Genomic DNA, 26891 nt, shown 5'->3' on the forward strand with positions numbered 1-26891 from the left:
TTTTACAGGTGTCTTGTTGTTTTATTATTTATGCTACACAAAATATTTATGAATACACAACAGCCTACGTATATCAATATCTTAAAATGTGAAACTTCTACTCTGTACACGAAACCTTTATGAACTGATGAACAACAGCTTTCATGAATTTACACTTACCACAAACATTATATCTACTGCAATAAACCTCTTTCATGAGTTAAATAGATCTGCTTTTATTTCCAACATTGAACTACAATACACAACTAATAACAACCCAGTATATCAACTGTGGTAAGATCCTTTCATAAGCTAGATAGTTCTGGTTTTGTTTATGACAGTGAAATATAATCTATACAGGATATATACAGAGAGAAATCTTGAATCACTTTGATACACGTGTATATTCTGCAAGTTCTTCATCACTTGAATGAATTCAGTCTTCATCAACTTCTTCTTCGTCACTAAAATAAGTATCTTTTTTAAAACGTTTCTTTACAGTCCCATGTACACTTGTGGTGGGGAGGTTGTAGTTACCAGTCGCAACCTGAAGCCGATAGTTTTCTTCTTCCATCTTCAATTGCTGAAGGATTGTTTATAAAAAGTTGTGATAAAAATGTATATAAGTAGCAGAATTGGTACTTCAAAAAGTTCAAAATGCCATTCACTTTTAGATGTGAAAACTATTAAAATATATTTTATTTCACAATTTAACACAAAAATTGACAGAACTACAAACATATATGTAAAAATAGCTGGTATGAGTAGAGAAAGCACTATATAGAGGAGCGAACAACGTTTCGACCTTCTTTGGTCATTGTGAGGCTCACAAAGGTCAAAATGTTGTTTGCTCCTCTACATAGTGCTTTCTCTACTCATACCAGCCAATTTTACATATATAATTTTCTCTACAAGTGTTTTCTTTTCATCATGGAGAACTACAAACAGTTTGTAAAAAGATGGATGCAAGTATCACATCTGAAAACTATAACCCAATATTTTTCTTATATTTTGGTAATTTTCATGTAAAACCCAAAAGTATTGATGTAAACGGAAAACACAATACCATAAATTAAACTAAAACATTCATAGTTTAAACAGAAATTACTGATCTAATAATACTGAAAATATATTTTACATTCCAATGTACAGTGGAGAAATTAAATAAATACAAAACATTGTAGAATTCTAAAGAAAGGAAAATACTGAACAACTGTTTACAAATCAAAGATAAAGATTTGTCAGACATCACACAGGAAGTGTCTTCTTATACATATCCAATTAATATTTCATCACTCCAAGAAGAAAGAACCTATAAAACTAATAAAAAAATCAAACTTCACAGTTAAACTGAATTCAGTGCAAAAGTGTTTTTTAATCATGTTTCTTTAACTGACAATAAAGACAAGGTCTTCCATGTTTATTATTCACACTCCATGTTACATGAAAACTTGTACATGAAGTATAATAATAAATAAATTAATGTTCCATCCCTTATATAACATAAATAGTCACACATCAATTATGGTGACAAACCCATGCCTAATGTTACATGGAAAGTAATATATGAAGTATGGTAACAAACTAATGCTTCATGTCATATGGAAAGTAATACATAAAATATGGTAACAAACTAATGCTTCATGTCATATGGAAAGTAATACATAAAATATGGTAACAAACTAATGCTTCATGTCATATGGAAAGTAATACATGAAGTACTGTAACAAACTAATGCTTCATGTCATATGGAAAGTTATACATAAAATATGGTAACAATTGTTTGATTGATTTAGTGTTTTATGGCACAAAGCAGCTAGGCTATCTGCACCAAACATCCAGTAAAAAAGTAAAAATAAATTAAATGTAGTAAAATACATAAAAGGAAATGAAGGTAAAACATAGAAAAAGCATAAAACTAATGTTGACACCTAGTCTACAATGTTAAGAGAGAAAGCAGAGTAAAGGAAGTTGTAAAGGACTTTCTCTAGCAAAATGGTAATGATCATAACCCGCCAGGAAGACTAACAGGTAAGTACAAGAACCACAGACAGTCACCTGAAATTGATCTTTCCAGTACTGGTTCCAGGTTATGTGTCATTATGGCCAACACCAAAAGGTAAAGAAATAAAAGTGTTAAAAGACATGCAGCAAAATTATAATAACTCGCCAAAATGACTAACGGGTAGTTCAAACAGATAGTTCAAACAGCTGCACTAGTCAGCTGAAGTTGGCCTTTCCAGTCCTGGTGTCGTAATGTTCTGGCCATTTTCCAATGTCAAATTGAACTAGAGAGAATGAGATTCTGAAAAGGGAACCACAATTAAAAAGGTGTAATGAAAAAATAACAAACATTTAAATGAGATTAAAAAGATTAATAGCCATTAAAAAGCTATAAACTTTTCCAAGGTGGACAGTGTCACCATCACCAATAACACTGTCCAAAGTTACAGACAAACCCTGGGACAGAACATGTTTAATATAGTCCCATCGTTGAGAGTCGTAACAATGGCAAAAAAGTAAAATGTGGCTTACAGTGATTTGAACTGGTGCATCAGTTCCAGATAAAAGAAAACGATGAGTTAAAAAACTGTGACCAATGCATAGTCTAGTTAGAACAACTTCCTCCTTCCGAACCTTACGGAAGCTAGACGACCATAACCCAATATAGGGTTTTATTTGAAAAAGTTTGTTGTCACGTTGCTCACTCCAAGTGGACTGCCAGGTGGCACGGAGCTGAGCCTTGAATACAGGACCATAGTTCATGTACGGAATAGGCACAGTGGTGATAGTGCCAGAGCAGATAGATTTAGCTGTCATGTCTGCAAGCACATTCCCGCAAATACCAACGTGGCCTGGTATCCAGAAAAACTGGATAGAAGTAGATGTTAATGAGAAATGGGCCAGTTGGTTTTGAATATCAGTGAGAACAGGGTGTGAGACAAGGTGAAGTGATTCCAAGGCCAGCAGAGAACTGAGGGAGTCATTATAAATAGTGCAGTCGGAGTACTGCTCATCTTCAATATGATCCAGGGCAAGAAATATGGCGTACAGTTCAGCAGTGAACACAGAAGATGTAGAGGGGATTCTGCGCGCAACCACCAAACTGCAACAAATCATGGCAGGTCCAAAGAATTTCCTGATTTGGAACCATCCGTATAAATTGGAATAGAATGATTGTTCGAAAGATGTTCAGTAAATAAGACGGTACTTCCAATCGGGAGTATCTGCCTTTTTCAGATGACTTAAAGAAAGGTCACATTTGGGGGCTGTAATAAACCATGGGGGCATGGGCTGACCAGTGGATTTTGCAATGTTATCCAAGGACAGACCCAATTCATCCAATTGCTCCTGGATGCAAAGGCCAAAAGGAGCAATGGCAGATTGTCTGTTTTGAAAACGTAAGGCCCACTGAGGAAGGAAAAACACATCCCCAAGCGGAATGCTTTGGTAAAGAACGAAGTTTTGAAGAATACAGTAAAGACAGTTGCAAATAGCGAAGGTGCAGAGAAGGTTCGTAAGATTCCAAGTATAAGCTCTGAACTGGGGAGGCGCGGAAAACCCCAGTGCAGAGTCTAAATCCTTGATGACAAATGGGGTCCAGCATCTTTAAGGCCAAGGGTCTGGCAGAGCCATAGATCATTGATCCTTAGTCGAGTTTTGAACGAATAAGAGCACATATATCTTTAACACAGAACATCGATCCTCTCCCCAACTGGTGGTAGAGAGGACACGGAGGATGTTCAGTGCTCTTGTGCATTTGACCCGTAGCTGCTTTAAGTGTGGCATAAAGGTCAGCTTACGGTGAAAGATAGGCCCCAAGAACTTGGTCTCAGGGACCACTGGTAGCGAAACTTCACCAATGCAGAGTTCAGGATCAGGGTGAATACCCCGTTGGCAGCCAAAGTGCATGCAAACAGTTTTAGAGAGAGAAAAATTAAAGCCGTTCGTCGTAGTCCACTTCAGTACACGATTAAGGGCACTTTGTAGTTGCCACTCAATATATCTCATGTTTGACGACTGACACGAGATGTGAAAGTCGTCGACATTGAGCCCGTTTGTAACAGTGAGAGGGAGTTGTTCAGGGATGGCATTTATCTTTATACTGAAAAGTGTGACACTCAAAACACAGCCCTGAGGGACCCCAAGTTCCTATACAAAAGAACGGGAAAGTGTCAAACCTACATGAACTTGGAATCTCCTGTACATTATAGATACCCGGCAAAAGCTTTCACCTACAGTATCAGAGATGCTCCTGACATCAGCTACCTCTTAGCCATCAGAGAGTAAGATGGAGAGGGGGACAGAATTGTAATGCCCACTGATTTTTCAAGACGTGGTCGTTTACCTATTGACTATTTTTTCACTATTTTATTTCAATTTTTTGTTGGAGGATCCATTGGAAAAAAGGAAAATTTTGGTACCCACTGACCCCACCCACCATGGAGGACTACGAGGGGACACACTACAATGTCATGCAAGGACATTGCAGCAACACCAGGGTTTCATGAGCACTATACCCAAACACCAGCATCAGACACAATGTCCACAACACCCATTGAGAACTTCCAACACTGGTGCTTGGTTGACTCTAGCCCAAGTGGACCAGCCAAATGACCCAAGGGGGCCACCCAAAGGCCGCCCGTCTACAGGAATTCAAGGCTAAAGTGGTGTGTAAGGGTTGGACCCCTCAACCACCAGGATCCTCTCCTCCCCTTCACGGGTTGCCACGCACGGCAAACACGTGGATGGATGTTTAGATCCCAGAGGAGGTAAACTGAAAGAGCAGAACCTTCCCTGGGAGGTCCCCTCACCACATACAGGAATCCACACCGAGGGGATATGGTAACAAACTAATGCTTCATGTCATATGGAAAGTCATACATCAAATATGGTAACAAACTAATGCTTCATGTCATATGGAAAGTAATACATAAAGTATGGTAACAAACTAATGCTTCATGTCAAATGGAAAGTAATACATAAAGTATGGTAACAAACTAATGCTTCATGTCAAATGGAAAGTCATACATAAAGTATGGCGACAAACTGATGCTTCATGTCAAATGGAAAGTCATATATGACACAATTCATTACATTTGTCGTATGATATTATGTTAGGCCTCTTATGTTTTTTAAATTATATTCCTAATCTTTACCCTTATGGATTTTCAACACTTAAAATATTGTATTATAATAATATTTGAACCACACTGTCTGTCATATCCATTGCCATTGATGTGTTTCCTTCAATCCAGTGCTCTTTAGGCAAGTTGGGATACAATGTAAGAGGCTTAATTATGAATGTAAAGATATGTGCTAAACCTGTCTTATAACATGTACAATTAACAGTAATTATGCTTGGCTGGCTTTTAAAGATGTTCATACCCAAAAAATTTTTTGACATTGTATGTGGTAACAAAAACATGCATTACAACACATGGAAAATTACACATGGAAAATGGTTACAGACTCATTTCATTTTGTATACGAACCTGTTAATAAAATTACACACTATATACGCAATGGAGTTTACTTGATGTTTCTATCACCTCTGCTACATAAAGAGATTCGAGAATGTTGAAATATAAATAGCTGTTAATCTTAACCCAAACTATTACTATAGGCACGAAGCTTACTCGATAAAGTAAGAGATGTGACTGGACCAAAATGGAATTACCTGGTGTCTTATTGCAGCACTTAGGCTTTCTTCATCTTCATCTTCCTCTGTTTGTTCTTGCTCTTCCCTGTGACCAATATAGATAAAGAATCTTTAAACACACTCCCCATAGAAGATAGCTGAAAACTGCACATGAAATTAAATACTCACTGCATGCCTCAAAGTCTAGCTTACAACATTATATTCAATGTATTCCAATGGTTAAGGTAAGGTTACACATTTATTTCAGATGAATTTTATCCAAATATAACAAAAAAAAAAAGATATTTGCAACAAATGAAGCAACTGATGAAACCTAAATATTCAATTAATCCACTGTAAACTATTTAATTTAAATAGATTGCATTTATTAAAAAAAATAGTCACATCAAACTAAGGACATTTTTATTTAGAAATGACCACAATTAAGAATGTGAAATATTTATCCTTGATAAATGAATAATTTATCAAACTTACTCATCACACTTTGGTGACTGAAAGGTCTTCAAGAATATAACAATATCTGAGAAGTATACTCATCACATATCTGTGATTAATAACAGTCAACATTCTCAAACACTGAAAATGTATTTTTGACAGATATTCCCCCCCTCTGAGATATGATTTTGCAGATTTACTGCTGCCTTCTATATTTGAACTTGTTGTATTGTTCTATTCAAATAAGCATGTGACAATCTTCCATCAACAGGAGTGTGACATTGCTTCATATATGAGCCTGTATATGAGAGGAGAGGTGAGTAGCTATTGGAAATACATTTTCATGATGAGAAAAATGTTAAATTCTGATATAATGCATGACCTCCCTCACATGCAGAAATAATCCCATATTGAAGTGGTTGGGTAACCTGTGCAAAATACAATACCCTATATTCTGGAACAGTGTACCCATACAGTCATGGGAGACCTTACCTCATCTTTACTGTGAAACAGTCTTTGTCTGGAAAGGAAAAAGAATAGTTGCAATGGCAGGTAAAATATATGAGAGGAAAAAGAATAGTTGCAATGGCAGGTAAAATATATGAGAAGAGTTCTAAGCCTGCATCAGGCTTTCAAAAGTGTTATATGTATAGTGTGACTAGGGCATACCAAACAGTACATGGTGAGTCAGTACAAAAGCAGGCAGTACCAGGAATTTGACTTCTGTGTTGCAGTAGGGTTAAGGCCCCTACTCTCTCCATCTCAAATCCAATGAGAAAGAATAAGAAAGTAACATCTGTCTTGCAACTGAATGAGGATTTGTGTTAGCTTGTCCTAAACTAGTTCAACACCATACCTCCATGGAACCAGATATCCAAGCAGAATTTTGTGACAGGGAGAAAACCAACCAGATGAGTGAACTGCATTACATGGACAAAACCCTACCATTTCACTCAAGTAGAAAGAGTCATATCCATGAGGCACCCTTTATGGTTCATCAAACCAGCAGCTAGGAAATGGTAAATGGCAAAGATCCCTATGCCACACTAGAAAAAAAAAAAAAAGGGGGGGGTGAAACCACACTAGGATGTTTAAAGGAGAACATCACCATAAGACAGAACAACAAGAAACCATGGAAACCATATTCTAAAAACTAGGCCAGCACAAGGTATTAAACTAACAATAGAGGATTGGCAAAATCTGCTTCCTCTGCCCAATTTACACATAATAGTCCATGTGGGGTTCAGTCTGGATCTGGTCTTGCTTAGGGAAAGGAGCATCATAAGGACACCTCAAGCAGTTTTGTGGAACACTCCATCTCAAGGGTAATCACTATCTTAAGCCAAGATGGCCCTATGCTGTACAGTTTTTATTTGAGTCCACCCCATTTATTACACCCCAGTCCACCGCAGGCAATAATTTCAAGATTCTATGAAAATTGGGTAAAAAGAAAACTAACTAACCCAGTCAGAGACTATATTATGTATGAAGAATAGTAACCAGAGGCAGTTCACAGCCTAATGAGTTAAAAATGGCTTGATAATGGAGAAATTCTGCAAATAAGGGGTGAGGGGTCATCCACATGCCAGCCCAAACAACTTTCTCCAATGGACAAAGGAAATGAACAGCCAATGAGCAAGTTAAATCACAGATTTAATGGAAGGACACCTAGAAACTTCAAGGTGCTTCTTCATCTCATGAATATTGTGTTAAATGTACAAGCTGTTAGATCCATTCAGAGAGGGTAACAGAAGAAGGATTATGATTAGATGAAGAATTTCAAAAGAAGAAAAGACAGGTTCAGGAACCACGAAAGGAAGAAGTGCAAGTCAAATAACAATGGACCGGATGAATATTACAGAGAAGATAACTTGGATCTGATAGGAATAAAAATGATAATGTAAGACAGAGATACAGAGCTGAATGCAGAGTCACCTTACACATTAGACATTTTGAGAGAAAAGAGCCATCTGGAGAGAGATAGAGTGATAGAATAGAATGCAAGAAGCACTGATGTCATATACATCAGAATGATGATGACCACAAGTGAGGAAAAGAAGGAAATAAACTGAAAGGCACACATATTATAAGGAATAGGAAGCCAAAAGTAAAAAAAAAAAAACGGGGGCACGGAGAACAACACATAAAACTTAGTCAGGTAGGCTAGAAGAGCGACAAAGACTGGGAAGGAATAAAACAAAATGTAATGGGGAAAAAGGTAAGTTGTCAAGAAAGTTTCTCAGTAACTAGCAATAACTGAGATTAGCCAGCCCTGAACAAAAAGCCATACAAAGCACACAAGTAGAAGGGAAATAGAAGGCAAAGAAGCATCAACCCAAGACCAGCAGCAATGAATATGCCCTGCTTACAAACATAACAGGACAGAAAAAAAAGGCTAAACATAAAGAGAGACCTAACCATCCAGTAAGAAACTGGAAATCCCATGTGTGAAGCCAAAGTCATGACACAAGTTGAACAGAGCTGAAAGGCTGCAGAAGAAGGAAGCCATAGAGCAGAAAAAAGAAAGGACGGAAGGAAGTCCGAAGGCCCAGCACATGAAATTCTGATTTAACCATCCAATAGGACATCACTGAAAGAGACTGACAAGAAATATCCCAACAGAAGGAGAGAACTTGGAGAAAGAGACAAATGAGGTAAGTATAAAGGAAGAGATTGGACTATTCCTGATTGAATGCACCCACTAACAGTGATGCTGATGTATACAAAACAGATGACCAAAATATGGGAAGCTAAACATTATTATATGTAGTAAAAATATTGAAGTGAAAAGTATCCAGACAAGAACAAAGCCAACACAAAATCAAGAGAATTGTGAGATCACAATGGAAAAAAGATCCTGAAAGATCCAACGACTGTATAGAGACCACACTAAAAATGCACATTAACATGATCTTAAAGGAAAAAGGGTTTCAAGGAGGTCTAGATCCCCAACACAAAGAGAATCTCTTGTGGAGGAAGAAATGTGAAAACCAACCTTTCATGCCCCACAATTATGGAGTAAAAGACTGTGCCCTTTTCAGACATGAAGGCCACACCCAAATGAACTAGATATTTTGTGGGTGTGAAATGAGACTTCTTCAGCTTTATTAACAAACTAAAATTAGCACCTTCCAAAGGAGGAGATGATTATAGCTGGAAATGCACTGTTGGAATGATGAATAATGGTGGAATCTCAATCCCAAGCTATGAATTTGATTATCAAACATATGAAATGCTCAATAACAAAAAAACGAAAACAAAAAATATTGGGACAATGACAAAGATGTCGATCATGGTCATCTGAAGTCCCAGAGAAATAAAATATCAGTGATAGATATTACATAAAGTATACTATTCATACTACCATGTTTAATGACCTAATGTATAGAGCACCTGAACCACAATCTGCAAGTCAAGGGATTGGATCCAATCAACAAATATGCTTGCCCTTTTAGCCATAGAGGCTTTATAACATAATGGTAAATCCTACTATTCGTTGATAAAAAGAGTTATTAGTGGGTGGTATTAACTATATCTCTTATTTCTAGTTTTTCATTTCCAAATTAGGGACAGTTAAAAACTGTTATCAAAAATAGTCTAAATTCAACAACTTTAATATTCTTTTGTTGAAAGATTAAAATGAATGAAGTCCTTTAATCTTACAATAACCATAGAAGTCCAGTTGCAATTTACTAGATTTTCAAATAATTCTTCAAAATTATCTATGCACAAATTGCTTGTAGGTACATGAATCTGTAGATTCCATCATTAAATTCATGCACAACGTTCGTTATGTACGCTTGTTAAGTAGTGGCCAGAATATATTACAGAAGCTCACAACTTATAAGGAGATGAATGAAATCTATATACAAAACTCAAAATATCTCCATTTGTTTACTTGCTTGGCCACTGAGTTCACTTTGATATGACAAATTTCTCTGACGTAAACGTGCATAAAACGACAATTTTCTGTCAATACACGTTTATTGTCTGTTAGCAGAACCAGTAATTTTATCAATATACAAACATTGCATGAACAATTCTTTAAAGTATAATTTCATATTTTTATATGATGATAAAGAATAAATTAAGTGAGTTATTTGTTTCACATGGTTGTGATTCTATGCAGACTTGACATTTTTAAGTTTGAGTTAACATTTAATTTACAATATAGCATTAGAATAGATAGGCCTGTTTAGTTATAGATCATTAAGCATATATCTATTAATACATCATATATTTCTCATGCACACAAGAAATGTGGGCATAATTAGAATGTTGTGTGTGAAAAAGTAAACAATAGGCCTAGCCTATAAAACAAAATTATGCCATTCACTGTAAAATAGACTAGTGAAAAGAGTGAGGCTCACATTATAATACTTAATGAAATGAAAGTTAAGTCAACAAATGTATTTTATTCTACACTTTTTTCTCAGGGCAGTTTGATACCTGTAAATGGATTTTTTTTTATTTTTGATACATTATAAAGTACGGTATTGCATTTTGTTTGAAGTATATTTCAAATATCAATGTCATAATGTTGAATATGGTATAACATTCATAAAAATACATTAAATTTATTTTATGGCAAACTGAATGCAACATTACATACAACTTAACACCTGAAATTTTAATACTATAGGAGAGATGACAGAAGATGGGAGAACAGAGCTAAAGCTATCCTGTTCAGCAAAGCAGGTACTTATATGTGTACAATATAACATATTTGTGGAAAACAGTTAGGTTATTTCCAGTATAAAAGCTGAAGGAATAAAAGAAATGAGTCAGAGAAAGAGATTCATTCATTTTTAAAATTCAAAGTTAAGGTTGTTTTCCTCCATAAATTCACAAAATATTTTTTACCTATTGATATGTGGATCAGGGAAACAAAGATAGCAGTTTTTTTTTTTTGAAAACCTGGGAAGTATTTATAATCTAAATCAGAAAGTGTTTCATAACTTCTGGTAATCATAAATCTATGTTCAACATGATATACCTATCAAACATTATTTCTCTATAACAAGTTGTATTTGTTTCACTGATGTTAACAATTTTATGCAACCTTTGATATATTGCTCTTAACACTTATGGAAAAGCAATAAGTCTATGGATTTTAAAAAACACTAAAATCAGTGGTTCAATTCCCTCGATGGACACTGTAGACAGTGCAATGTGGCTATGCTATAAGGAAAACACACAATTCTGTAGTTTTTCCAAAATCATTCTTTTTACAACAAACTCACACAAAATAATGAGGTAGCACATCAAATGAAAATGCTTCAAATCTTTTTATTATCCCCTTCCATACTGGAGAACTATTACTGATTTACTGTTTCTTTTTAACAATGGAAATGCTTAAACAACTTGCATGAAACTCAGTGAGTGGTAAAGTTTCAGCTTGAAAAAAACTTTGATCTATTGCTACTAAACTTTTTTATGTATCAGAAAAATTCCATTTTATACTCCAAACAATTCCAACTTCACTAATATTCATTAAACTATTGTGTCTCATAGTTTACCAATCATAATAATCACCACTCATGGCTATAACTTGTTAAAAAAACTGGCAGAAACTAACAAAGATTTATTGGTGATCTTGGACCAGTGGTGTAAATGCATCCCTTCAACTGTTGATGGGTGGGACCCAATTAGAGAGTCTGACAAAGTTAAGAAATGCTGACAAGAGGAGAAACATACAATATTATTTTTTTTAACTAAGGGACACTTGCACTATACTTTGATAATATCAATAGGCCAGAATTTTAAGAACAGTTATATGGAAATAAATGTTTGGAGCCCACTTACTTTTGTAATGACACCATTGCCTAGAACCTGACTTTTCTAAACAGTATCAGGTCAGTCTAGATAACAAAACTTTTTCTAACAATATTCTTGGTCATGTTTTTTTCAATACATGGTAAGTTCTTTCATTTATGCACTTTGTTAAAAATCATAAACATAACAGTAACATTTGTTACAGATGAAACATTTTGTGACTTTTAAATAAATAACATTTAACATGAAAATATTTTTAACAATAAAAAAAATAAATAAATTAGATTCCTGACATCTGCGAGTTGTTCCAAAGTGTTCTAAACTTCTCAGTAGATTCTGCTGTTGTTTCCTGCTGGAGCCACACCTGATCCCTTTTTTATATAATTAAAAATTATTTTTTCAAACCACTTTATTGATTACAATGATGTAAAAATAATTTACAGTGTGCTTTATTCAAAGGTGTCTAAACTTTGCCTCTCACTAGTTTCAAAGTTGAGCTGTCCCATGATGGGACAGTGATAATTTTATTGACTTAGAATGCTAAGATCCATCGTTCAATTTCTTGCAATGGAAGCAACAGATAACTTTGCTCTGAATCAAAGAAACAAACAAATCTGAGTTTCATTAGTACTTATTCAGACCAAATGCTGTGACATCATTAAAGATAAAACCTGAAACAGAGAAAGAAGTAGACCTTGCTAACTGTAGTCTCAAGGGACAACAGTTCCAGAGATAAACAAAAACTTATGCTTTGGGATAGGCAGAAAACCATAACAAATAAACAAGTAAATTATGTATAAGTGACCCTCCTCAGAGCTGTAATAACTAGAGGTTTCAATATTGTACTTTACAGTTACACTAAATAATTGATACAAAAATTGCAAAATACCAATTCTAAAATATTTGTAAGTTAAAAATTGTTGAAATAGAGCTATAATTTTGGAATTCAGTATGCATGTAAGACTTTAACATCTAAAAAGACATTCTCAAATTATTTTCTTAAAAACAAACACAACACCTACTCCTCATATTCATCTGTGTCTTCAAATTTTCTTTTGTTCTTCTTCTCTTTTTTCTTTGGGGGTTCTCTGTTCCCCAACATATTCTGAGTGCAGTTGTAACTCAAATGACCAAATTCCTATAAAATTAACACAGATACTTTTCTCTAACCATCTGTCACAGAAACAAGTTAACACATATACTCTTCTTTAACCATCTGTCATGAAGACAAGTTAACAACAGATATACTTCTTCACATATCTGTCATGAAAACAAGCTAATATAACAGATACACTCCTTTAAACATCTGTCATAGGAACAAGTTAACACATATACTCTTCTTTAACCATCTGTCATGAAGACAAGTTAACAAGTTAGTTAAAGAAGACAAGTTAGGGAAAGTTATACTTTCCCTACGGGCTCGGTATAATATACACAAATTTGTCTACACACTTGCACTATAAATTTTAATACAGCATGTGTACATTCCTAAAAGTTGTTAGACTTTCAGTAAAGGTTACAAGTATTTTGGACACAAAAAATCAGATTTTTTAATGAAATATTTTTACTAAAGATTTGTTTGTGAAAATAGAGTCTGTTTCATTACTTACCTAAGTGCAAAGTGATTTCTTGTTATGATTAAAAAAAATATTCTTTGTCCCAAAAATCTTAAATATTATTTGTGCAATCTTTAAAACCTCCAAAATATCTTTCAAATGTTTGTTTTCAGTAAAACTTTATATTTTATGTTATTTTATATACTCTAACTATGTGGAATCTGTCACTTGACCAACCTTGTAACCATCACAAAAATTAGGAAATAAATATATATTATGCTTTTTCTATGCTAGAATGACTATATATTATAACAAAAAAGTACAAATATTTAGTTTAAGTAGCTTAAGTCTCATAACAATATATATTCACATATATATTTATTATTTTTATTATATTAACTTCTCAATCATGCCCAGTTAACATTACATAACTTGCATTGATGCAGTGCATGTGCACTCTTGTTATGTACCTAGTATTATAAAATTAACCATTAGTCTTCCCTATCTTGGCTGTGTTTTAGTGGACTAGTATTTTATAACATACAGTCATAATTCAATTATTATACATTATACATATGTATAGAGATTATTACTATTTGGAAACAAGTTATTAAACATATTTTTCTTAAAATATAGAACAATAAATAAACAAGTAAAGCAAAATTTTGTTTTACATTTTTTATATATACAGTTGAATATCCAAAAAATCATAAATAACTACACTGATATTAAAGAATTCCACTATAATTTATTAAGCTTAGTAATTAAGATGTATATAGATCTAAAAAAATAAGAAACTTGAGAGCAGACTAAAGACAACTTACCTACACCCTTGAAACCTTGGATCAAAAGAAAGTATTAGCCTTTTCACAGATTAAAATGGCTGACAAAATCACTCTGGGGACATTCTAAACTGTTGATTGGTTATTCACTTCTTATATTGAAGTAACTGTGTATAAGGGAAAGTTTTCAACAATGGAAAGAGGTGAACATCAGAAACATCTAATTTTAACAGTGCTGCATTTAACATACCATGTGACTCACTAACATCTATATTTAGATGTGTTCCATTAATATTTAGTTTTAAATTAACAAATTATCTCATATATAATATTAGTTTGGAATATAATGCACAATTTGATTCCAAACTTATTAACATAAATTACACAACACAACAATTCTTTTGAAAAGTTTTGCTTCCTGAAATGTTTTTGCCGATTGTGACAGGTACCTGGTGGGTATGCACAAATATAGTTTTGGTTTTGCTTCATCACGTAGAAACTCTGAGAAATAGACAGTTAACTGTTTACTGGCAATAACGTATTTAATTGCGTTTATGTTTCTAATACACTACTAAGGTCAACATAATTAAAAGTGTTTTGCTCCTGATTTTCGTTTGTATTCATTGTATGGTGCACCACACTGCAGTGTCCAACAGTAGTCAGCAAGCATTGACGGATTCCAGTTACCCTGATATCATTTTTCCATTGTAGCAATGTCCTGGTGAAAACTGAAGATTCTGATGAAACAGTACATGATGGGCAAATTTGGATGTGATTTTCGTGATCAAAAATCTATTAGGAACATCCAACAGTGTTTAAGAAGCAAAAACTTTGTTGTGCAGTGTTATATAATAACAGTTCAATAAAATGTTTAATGCAAGTCAACAAATGCAATGGCATGGCCTTTGATCCATGATCTATCATGGAGACAAGTTAACAACAAAGACAGTTCTTTAAACATTTGTCATAGGGACAAGTTAACACAAACACAGTTGTTTAAATATCTGTCATGGAAACAAGTTAACAAAAGATACACTTCTTAAAATATCTGTCAAGGGGACAAGTTAACAACAAATACAATTATTTAAACATCTGTGACATGGACATTCATTCCAAGACATCATGATGTGCAGTAAAGAGAGATTGAGCAATCATGTCAAATAAACATAAGATCACATAATTACCTTTTGAGACCCACACTACATCGTTTTAGTTCTTTTTTCCAACAATAGCCATATTTCCAATGTAGATACAATGATAGTTTCTTTTTTTATGCTAGTTCTCAGGATGGATACTTTAACAAGTAACACTATCACTAAAATAAAATGTACAAAGCACTGAATGGGTGTTTTGTTGTTGGAATAATGTGACCATGAACACTTAACTTGTAAAAATATTACAACTCTCTGAGTTACAGAGAGTAATATATAAAAATAGCAGGTGCATACAAAGTGTACAAAATGGTAAGTTTAAAAAAAAAAAAAATGAAAAGGCTTTTAAACATCTACTGTACATGAGATCTATTAATGTGAAAATATGTGAGGAAGTAAGTTTAACTCCCAAGTTATGTTCACAACTCACCCCACACTCGTAACACCTAGATTTGTCCTTGTAATCTTTCCTACGTATGAACTCTGTTGTTCTTCCATTGTCCTTAGCAATGCTACACTTGAGTGTTCTGCCAAACAACTGAGTGTTGTTGAGGGCTCTCACGCATCGATGAGCTGAGTCTCGGTCAAGGAACAAAACAAAAGCTACTCCTTTGCTTTGCCTTGTTTCTTTATTTTTCATAACAGTGACCCTAAACACAAACAAATACATTATCTATAAAACAATACACCTTTACTGAAGAGCATGAAATTAAAACATAAACTACATATATTACATTTGAGATTACTACACAGTAAGCTATTAATTTCAATAAGCAACAAATAACTATTATTTAATAACTTAAAAAATAAAGTCGAATTTCACATGCATAAAACCAAAAAACTATAAACTTAAGTACAAAGGATAAAACCTAACAATATCACAAGTTTTTTTAATCACAGTAAGTATAGAAAAAATATTGCCATTAAAGTAATAAAAGATATGGAAATGTTATCTAAAGAAAAATTAACAAAAAAAATACCTGTGGTCTAAACTTTAAACAAATATCTAAGTATTTAGGTATGCAAAAAGAAAATTTCAGTTTCTAAATCTTCCAAATACTAAATCATGATTGTAATTCCATCTTGAGTACAAAATACATTATCAAACAATGTCTCCTGTGATATCACAGCCCTTGAAGAAGGCCTTTTAACATTAAATGCTTAAAAGGGCATTTATCATACTTTATACAGATAGGCTTAGAGATTATTTACAGATATCAATGTATCAAAGATTATTTATTGTATAAAATCCAAACCAGATAAAGTTCTGTGTTTTCTTAAAGATAATTGGCCTATAATACTTTTGTTGCGTGATCTGATGTCCAGAGTGTGGTATGAAACTCTGCTGATTAAAAACATGTTCTGCTAAACTTCCTACTATTTACTAGAACTCATCATCTGCTTGTATTGATAAATTATATAGCTTATTAATTGACTACGTTTAACGTATTGGTTATTAGCTGGAGTAACTGTCCCCTAGTTGGAAATTATGTACAGTAATGATTAATGAAAGGTTATCTTATTACCAAAAAGTTGCTTCCTTTGTACATAATTGTAGAAAATGGAAAAATGCCATAAAAGCTGCAAAACACAAACTGAAAATTTGTATACATTTCCTCATGGACCCAATGAACCTCCAAAACAAATCTAGTAAAGGTCCAACTATAGGGGGATAATTAGTGGTTAAAAAATACAAACACACCCATAAAAACTGTAAAATGAAAAACAGAAAATTTGTATCTATCCCCCATGGACCTGGTGTACATCTGCACCAATTTTGGTGGAGATTTATCCAAACTCTTTGAAGTAATTACTCAGACATATGACAAAAAGACAGTACTATTATATTCATACAGATTCTCCATAGAGTACTATTATATTTATATCAATTAGTAGTTACATGGATATAAAACTGACTCACAATTTTGATTAATCATCTATTTATGTAATCACAATCAATGTAGCCAGCATCCAGAGACATTGTGGTTTTCGATCATTTCTTCTTCCAAATTCTTTTCAATTTACCAGCATTCTTTTAATTCTTGGTGAATTGAGTTGAAACTTGGTACAGTTACTCATTGGTCCAACATACCGAGAAACTCCTTAAAGTTTTTCAATTTGAATCTTTTTGAGGATTTTGTGAGGTGAAATGTTAAACAACCCAAAAACATATATTTTAGAATCCTGTGCAGTTATATTTACAGCAATCAAAATGACATTTGTACAAAATAAATTATCATGGGCCCAACACACTGACATACAAAAGTTAAATTTGCTCATTTTGAATTTTTTCTTGGAGGATTAAGACTCATTAAAAAACAACAATAATTTTGTGGTTTTTGATCAATCATTTGATTGTAGTTTAACCAATTTACATGGGATTTAATACAAACATGTTCTTAAGGGTTCCACACACTGACAAACAAAAAATGGTGAATGTACCAATTTTTAGTAATTATAGGGGTCAAGATGCTACAAAAGCATATTTTTTTTCTTTTTTTACAATTACACTGCCAAATTTCTACCAGATGCAGACAATTTTGGAACTTTTGTTTTTTGCTCAATTTTGCAGCAAGGAAAGCACAATCTGGAGTTTCTGTGAACTATTCATGTGTATGGTAAAAAACTTAGAAGAGATTTGGTATAAAAATACCTACTTTCAGATCTCAAACAGTGATACAGACAGTTTAAATTCCTCTGTGTTTTGCACAATTTTACTGGTGTAAAAATTGGCTATCTTGAGATTAGATACTAGAAACATGTTGCAAATGTTGATATCTTTAATAAATCATTACTATTCATGTGTATAGTAAAAAACTTAGAAGAGATTTGGTATAAAAATACCTACTTTCAGATCTCAAACAGTGATACAGACAGTTTTAAATTCCTCTGTGTTTTGCACAATTTTACTGGTGTAAAAATTGGCTATCTTGAGATTAGATACTAGAAACATGTTGCAAATGTTGATATCTTTAATAAATCACGTAACATTGATGCTTACTATTTTGTATTACAGATTTCAGTCTTAGAAAATGTCAAAAATATTGATTGATTGAGTGTTCTATGGCACAAAGCAGCTAGGCTATCTGTGCCAAATGTCCAGTAAAAAGGTAAAAATAAATTAAATGTAGTAAAATACATAAAAGGAAATGAAGGTAAAACAAAACATCATTGAAAAACAGAAAAAGTATAAAACCAATGTTGACACCTAGTGTACAATGTTAAGAGAGAAAGCAGAGAAGTTGTAAAGGACTTTCTCTAGCAAAATGGTAATGATCATAACCCACCAGGAAGACTAACAAGTAAGTACAAGAACCACCGTCAATCACTTGAAGTTGGCCTTTCCAGTCCTGGTTCCGGGTTATGTTGTCATAACAGCCATTATCAAAAGGTAAAATACGAAAAGTGTTAAAAGACATAGCAAAATCGTAATAAAAATTAGCCAAATGTCCTGTAAAAAGGTGAAAGTAAAGTAAATGTAATAAAATTCATAAAAGGAAACAAAGGTATAAACAAAACATAAAATGGCATAAAACCAATGTTGACATCAAGTCTACAAAGTTGTAAAGGACTTTCTCTAGCAATATGGTAATGATTATAACCTGCCAGGAAGACTAACAGGTAAGTACAAGAACCACCGTCAATCACCTGAAGTTGGTCTTTCCAGTCCTGGTTCCGGGTTATGTGTCATTATAGCCAGTAATAAATGGTAAAGTAATAAAAGTGTTAAATGACATGCAGCAAAAGTGTAATAACAACTCGCCAAGACGACTAACGGGTAGTTAAAATGGATAGTTGAAACAGCAGTGTTAGTCACCACAAGTTGGACTTTCCAGTCCTGATGTTGAGTTATTTAATGTTCTGGCCATTTTCAAATGTCAAATTGAACTTGAAAGATTGAGATTCTGAAAAGAAAACCACAATTAAAAAGGTATAATGAAAAAATAACAAACATTTAAATGAGATTAAAAAGATTGATGGCCATTAAAAAGGAAAAACTTTATCAAGGTGGACAGTGTCACCATCACCAATAACACTGTCCAATGTCACAGACAAACAATGGGACAGAACATGTTTAAAATAGTGCCGTTGTTGAGAGTAGTATAAATGATGGCAGGAAAGTAAAATGTGGCTTACAGTGATTTGAGTGTTACATAAACTACACACTGGTGCATCAGTTCCAGATAAAAGAAAAAAACAACTCAAAGATGAGTTAAAAAACTGTAACCAATGCATAGTCTAGTTAGAACAACTTCCTCCTTCCGAACCTTACGGAAGCTAGGCGGCCAAAGCCCAATATAGGGTTTTATTTGAAAAAGCTTGTTGTCACTCCAAGTGGACTGCCAGCTGGCACGAAGCCAAGCCTTGAATACAGGACCATAGTCCATGTATGGAATACACACAGTGGTGGTAGTGCCAGAGCAGATAAATTTAGCTGCCATGTCTGCATGCACATTCCTGCGAATACCAACGGGGCCTGGTATCCAGAAAAACTGGATAGAAGTAGATGTTAATGAGAAATGGGCCAGTCGGTTTTGAATATCAGTGAGAACAGGGTGTGAGACAAGGTGAAATGATTCCAAGGCCAGCAGAGAACTAAGGGAGTCAGTATAAATAGTGCAATCGGAGTACTGCTCAGCTTCAATAATATCCAGGGCAAGAGATATGGCGTACAGTTCAACAGTGAACACAGAAGCTGTAGAGGGGAATCTGCATGCAACCACTGAACTGCAACAAACCACGGCAGAGCCCACAGAGTCACCTGATTTTGAACCATCCGTATAAATTGGAATAGAAAGGGTGTTCGAAAGATGTTCAGTAAATAAAAGATGGTACTTCCAAACGGGAGTATCTGCCTTTTCAGATGACTTAAATAAAGATGACATTTGGGGGCTGTAATAAGCCATGGGGGTATGGGCTGACCAGTGGATTCTGCAATGTTATCTAAGGACAGACCCAATTCATCTAATTGCGCCTGGATGCAAAGGCTAAAAGGAGCAACAGCAGATTGTCTGTTTTGAAAAAGTAAGGCCCACTGAAAAAGAAAGACATATCCCCAAGTGGGATGCTTTGGTAAGGAGCAAAGTTTTAAAGAATACAGTAAAGACAGTTGCAAGCGGCAAGGTGCAGAGAAGGTTCGTGAGATTCCACATATAAGCTCAGAACTGGAGAGGTGCGAAAAGCCCCACCTAACAGCTGCTTGTATAATACAGTCAGTTACTGCTGCCACACAGTCGTCTATTGATGGCTGATTCACAATGGCAGGATCAAGTTCTGCGAGAGCAGTGAAAGTAAACCAGTCTGCCTGATCCAGCTTCCACTGGGACACCCGGGTAGGGTGTCATTGACCACGGCCAGTCTCTCTCAAAAGTATAGGAAAATAATCTCTGCCTAATGGATTCTTGTCAACCCTCCATAAAAAATGGGAAAATAATGAAAGGAAGCAAACTGAAAAATCAATAGCAGAAAGGACTGACCAGGTGCATAAAAATAAATGGAAGAACCAGTATTGAAAAGAGAAAGATTGTGTTCAGAGAGCATACACTCTACAGAGCGACCCTCCTATCAATAACAGCACTTCCCCAGAGGGGATGATGTCCATTAAAGTCCCCCAGGATTAGAAATGGAGACGGCAACTGTTCAACGAGAGTATCAAGGTCTGATTGATCATATGTCTCTCCAGGGGACAGGTAGAGAGAATAAACAGTGATGGTATGACCCAAGGAAACACGGATGGCTACAGCCTTCAAGGGTGTGTTGAATGACAAAGACAGGGTGGGCACATGCTGATCAATCAATAGTAAACCATTCTGTTTATGACCACATCTTTTTTCCTTACTGTCCTTATTCGGAGGAGGTCTATTGACCTTCATGGTTGGGCAGGTCTTTGTTGTTGGAAGGGAATTCCAGTGACTCAGGACGTGAACGAATGATTGTTTTGCATCGTGCGGTTGGAGAAAAAGATGTATCAGAAGAAATGCCTGTATTTCAAACCGAAGGATGTGGATCTTGAGAGTTGTTGGACTGTATAGGAGAAACAGAGATGGGTGTAGAAGTCAATTCATCAACCATTTTAACCATGGAGGTCAAAAGGCTTTTCATTTGTTTTGATAATGATTCTCTTGGAGGTACAGAGAGATCTGTCTGCACTCCCACTGTAGTTGTGGAACGAAATGCAGCAGGATATGTCCGAGATGGAGTGGCGGACAGCAATTTCCGAGCCTCAGGATAACTAATGTAATGGGTCGTTTTCAAACACTGCACCTTTTTTTCCTCCAACCATTTTGGGCAAGAACGAAAGTAGGAAGAGTGGGAACCATTGCAGTTGACACAATGAGGGTCCATGTGACACTCATAGGCAATGTGGTCATTGCCACCACAACAAGCACATGTCAGGGAACCACGACAGGACGTCTTTGAGTGGTCAACCTCTGATATTGGAAACATCAAAGTGGGTTTGGAACGTACGGCCGTACCCTGCAAATTAGATAACCTGCCTTGATGGTGGCAGGTGCATGTGGTGATGTAAATGTCAAAACAAGGATATTTGTCGGCAGTGTAACTCCATCTTTGCGAGTGGAGATGCGCCTCACTGCAGAAACTCCTTGAGTGGAGAGACCAGCGAGAATTTCTGAGTCGGGGCGTTCTTCAAGTTCCTCTCAACAATAACTCCTCATGATGAATTGAAAGTAGCATGAGGGGTAACCTCAATAGGTACATCCCCAATTGCCTTTGAATTCAAGAGGAGTTCCCTGTGTTGGGATGTGGATGTTTCAACCAATATGTCTCCAGATTGAAGCTTCTTTACTGACTTTGGAGAGCCAGCAAGTCCCTCTAGTCCCTTCTGAATAAAAAAGGGGAACATTTGCCCTAAAGGTTTTTCTGAAAGAGAATGTAATATAAGAAAATGGGATACAGGTGTTACAGATGTTGAAGAATGCTGCTTAGAGTCTTCAAGACTTGGTCGTTTACCTATTGACTGTTATTTCACTAGTTTATTTAAACTTTTTTGAAGGAGGATCCATAAGAAAAAAGGAAAATTTCAGTACCCACAGACCCCACCCACCATGGAGCCTTACGAGGGGACGCAACACCAGGGTTTCGTGAGCACTATACCCAAACACCAGCATCAGACACAATGTCCATAACACCCATTGAGAACTTCCAACACTGGTACTTGGTTGACTCTAGCCCAAGTGGACCAGCCAACTGACCCAAGGGGGGCCACCCAAAGACCGCCCGTCTACAGGAATTCAAGGCTAAAGTGGTGTGTAAGGATTGGACCCCTCAACCACCAGGATCCTCTCCTCCCCTTTACAGGTCGCCATGCATGGCAAACACGTGGGTGGATGTTTAGATCCCAGAGGAGGTAAACTGAAAGAACAGAACCTTCTCTGGGAGGTCCCCTCACCACGAACAGGAATCCACACTGAGGGGTGTGAAAAATAATTTCAGTTTGAAAATAAAGAATTTGCATTTTTTATTTTTTTCCAAAGAGGATGCTTCATGGCCAAAAAAACATTATTAAAAATCTGTACTTTAATAAAAAAATATACTAGCTAACCATCTGAAACTCTGGCTTAAAATTCAGACCTATTATTACACCCTAAAAAACCAACAACAGAAAAACACAAAAGAACCTTTAGAATGTTAACAATTTAGAGTTTTATCAGATAAAACACCTAAATTGTATTCTGAGTTTGTAGAGTAAGTCATGTTTAAAAATGCTGAAAAAAATATCCTTGACAATTATGTAAATAGCTGATTTTAGGTTTTCTCCAATGATTATGAAAGTCAAAATATGAGATTACTACAATTCTATAGTTACCTCTGAAATTTCAAGCACTACATTCAATTAATTCACTTCAGCTAAAGGAAACTTACTGATAATAGGCTTAAAAGATTTTATTCATATATGTATATATTTTTATTCACAAAGGTATTGTTTTTAACAGCTTAACCATGTCATTTACAGCAAAGTTTTACAGATTCATAAATGAAACAAATAATTTCATAAACTACTTTTATGCTCTTCAAATTAATTTATACTTTTATTTCTGTATTTTTCAGAGCATTTAAATAAGCACATTTAGTTTGATGAGTGTTTCTAGTAAAGTATTATATTTTAGCAGAGCTCTCCTTGTTTTATAGTTTTTTGTATAATTCACTTACATCCAAACAAACATTTATACCACTGACTGCCAAATTTAGATATACCCAAAATGCTACCGAACACAGTTTCTCTCTACTGAAGCATGCAGGAATATTCCCCCGTACTTGAAACAATTGCCAACCCTGCATGCGTGCTCCCTTCTATGATCAACACTGTGAAGCGTAGAGTTTTATACACTTCATTACAAAACTGTCAACTTTACAGGACCACATGCACAAACTATATAAAGAGAGCTTCTTTATATATCAGATATTGTAATCCAAATAACTTTTATATTTTGGTTATTAAGTAAGTTTTGAGAACACTTTTCTTTCAATTTTTTGTTAATCATTATTTTTCACAATCCAGCACAGTTTAAGGAATATTACTGTCAGATATAGAAACTACTACATCTTTGAATATTGACAAAGTAATCCAAAGGATCAAATTAATGCTTTTATTTTGTGGTGGATAACTGACTTTTTGGGAATCAGCCTAAAAACTAATTGCACAGTGAAAAGGTTAAATAATAATAATGCAAACCACATATACTTGTCTCAGATTTTTTCTGTCATGAAATTTTATTATTAGTGAGGAAACTTTGACGTAAAAGTTTTATTACAATTCCCAATAAAATCAAATGTTTAAAAAGGAATAAAAACTCACAGTTATTGTTCTATCAAAGACACTAAAAGTAGTCTGAATTCACTTCCCTGTTTTGATGTCATATTTTAAGTTCTGTGTTGTAGTCTTTTCTTAAGGTTTAATTAATCAATGATGTTAACCTTCCATACACAGTCTTCTCATAGTATTTTATGTATACAATCCACACACAATCTCATATACAGCCATGGTTGTAGTAAGACAGTGGCTATTGGAACTGTAATCTCAGACCCAGGCTCAAAAAAGGACAGTTAAGAGATTTACTTTTTTTTTTTACCTTATACTTTAGTTACAGTCAGCACAGACCTGTTAGAATAATTTTATCCCAGGCCTGTCTGACCTTTAACCCACCCGTGTACAACATCTACTCACTTTTTTAAGGTAGTACTAACCTACCCACATGTACATCTATGTACTATTTTATGGTACTACTAATCTACCACTGTGAACAGCATCTACTCACTATTTTATGGTACTACCAATTCGCCCCTGTTTACAGCATCTACTCACTATTTTATGGTATTACTAACCCACCCACATGTACATCTATGTACTATTTTATGGTACTACTATTCCATATAATATTTACTCAGTATCTTATGGTGCTGCATATAAAATAATATGCCCCATGTTCTATTTCTTCTTAGAAACACTTTGAAGTTTTGTGTATTACTCGTAATTAAGATTACTGAATTACTTACTAACTGTTGTTATTATTGTAAAACATTGACAAATTTTTTGGTGGCAATTACTGCTAACTTAATTGTGTTTGAGAAGACAGTTTATGGAATGCTAATACATTAACGTTTTTAACTCAATAAAAATATTAATAGATATACTTACTTAATAACTCTTCCATATTTCTCAAAGAGTGTGTGAAGGTCATTGTTTGTGAGGGAGAAAGGCACATTTGCTACATAAACTGTGCTTTTACTTGGTGCTAAACCTCCACTCATAGTAAAAATTTCACCAGCAAATCCAGTCACTTTTAAACTACAAAATAAAATATGCATTATTCTTAATACTACTCATGCAATCCAAATAAACATATTTCAATAATAACAAAACTAGATCGCTTTAGTATTTTATTTTGTTTCTGTTTACTTGACATAAGTTTGTCATAATATCGTAATTTATAAGATACCTAAGTTGGGAAACTGTGTCAGTGCTCAGTCGTAACGAGATATCAAACTTAAACCATTTAATAAACTTTTCAGCAGATAATCCTAGTTTCTAATTAAAGCATAGGCAAATTTAAAATATCAACGTTTTATTCACGCAAAACTTCAGAGATCGAGAGTAATACAATTTCTAGAAGAAAAAAATAACTTAAAAATGATTGATTATGAGATCGAACAAAAACTGACCACACGATCCTGACAGTTCTGAAGGAAGTCAAGCATTTAATAGCAACTTCATTAAAAGTAAAACTACTACTAATAAATCAAAATGCTAAACGAAATGCTACAATAAGTATAAAGGTATTACACAAGAAAACCTTTAGTTCAAGTAAAGAGAAAATATAAAATGACAACAATTAAAGATACTGGAATTATGGTTCTATTTTTAAACATTAGCCCCAACTAATATTAGGCCTAATACTACATATTTCACAACTCATAAATGTAATTTTATCTTTAATATATTAATACATTATTCCACGTCTATAATTTATTTTCTAACTTTGAAATTCTTGCAGCGAATGTTTACTACTTTCTAAGCCTAAGTTTCTTCGTATACGACTCTTCCTAAAATGTAAGAGGAATAGCTAAGCCCTCTTTTATAGCATATATAAAATAAATAATTATTGCTTAACATTGAGAAATTGTTTAATTTTCAAATATTGTGTTATTCTTTGATAAACTAAGCCTTTACGTCTTCTGTTTTGTTTTCCTGCTTTCTTTGGTATTGGTCCGGCATGGCCAAGTGTGTTAAGGCGTTCAACTCGTAATCCGAGGGTCGCGAGTTCGAATCCCGGTCGCACCAAACATGCTCGACCTTTCAGCCGTGGGGGCGTTTTAACGTTACGGTCAATCCCACTATTCGATGGTAAACGAGTAGCCCAAGAGTTGGCGGTGGGTGGTGATGACTACCTGCCTTCCTCCAGTCTTACACCTCTAAATTAGGGACGGCTAGTGCAGATAGCCCCTGAGTAGCTTTGCGCGAAATTCAAAACAAACAAAACAATCCTTTGGTATTTATTAAAGTTAATAACATATATTTATGTTGTATTATTTATACACATTTGTACCTTGACATGGCTAGGCATTGGACTGCTAGTTTGTTTATTTTTTGTTATTGTTTATTTTTATAAAATTTATATTCTAGTTGGGTTTTTTTAAATATGTTATTTTATTTTGTAAATTGTTTTTGTTTGACCTTAGTTGTAGCGGCGTTTTGTTTAGTTCGTTACATTGATGCCCCAATAGGAACTCTTTTATAGAATTTATTTCAGTTGGTTGTTCGTTTTTACATTTGTTATCGAGTTTTTACTTTTGCAATAATTTAGATTCTGTAAAGTACAAGTTAACTTTTAATAGAAAGTTGTGTGTTACCATGAAAGTTAACGAATGTGATGCGTGTAATTTGGACGCAGTTTATTGCAATATTGATAAAACAGGTGCAAATACTGGCAGGGATAGCCTTGTGGAAAATTTATCAATTTACGTCACTACATTCAACCCAACACTCCTACATGTTGAAGTTTGACGGTAAATCGGACTTTAGTATCTTAGA

At 34.5% G+C, this 26891-nt stretch overlaps 1 protein-coding gene across 4 annotated transcripts; it reads right to left on the reverse strand.

Moving 5' to 3' along the window:
- Positions 1-25955, reverse strand: LOC143234509 (zinc finger CCHC-type and RNA-binding motif-containing protein 1-like). Of its 4 annotated transcripts, none has more exons than XM_076471916.1 (6): positions 25839-25955; positions 24999-25148; positions 15771-15990; positions 12874-12989; positions 5660-5726; positions 1-562 (listed from the first exon to the last, which is right to left on the reverse strand). In XM_076471916.1, exons 2-6 carry the CDS (start codon positions 25109-25111, stop codon positions 416-418), a joined length of 663 nt encoding a protein of 220 aa, XP_076328031.1. In that variant the 5' UTR covers positions 25112-25148; positions 25839-25955; the 3' UTR covers positions 1-415. The 4 variants fall into 4 exon arrangements, with proteins under 4 accessions (XP_076328031.1, XP_076328032.1, XP_076328033.1 ...); XM_076471917.1 differs by having other exon boundaries at positions 25300-25921; XM_076471918.1 differs by having other exon boundaries at positions 25523-25905.
- Positions 25956-26891: the final 936 nt, after the last annotated feature.

The sequence above is a fragment of the Tachypleus tridentatus genome, chromosome 12, assembly GCF_004210375.1.
Source record: "Tachypleus tridentatus isolate NWPU-2018 chromosome 12, ASM421037v1, whole genome shotgun sequence".
Classification (NCBI taxonomy): Eukaryota; Metazoa; Arthropoda; class Merostomata; order Xiphosura; family Limulidae; genus Tachypleus; species Tachypleus tridentatus.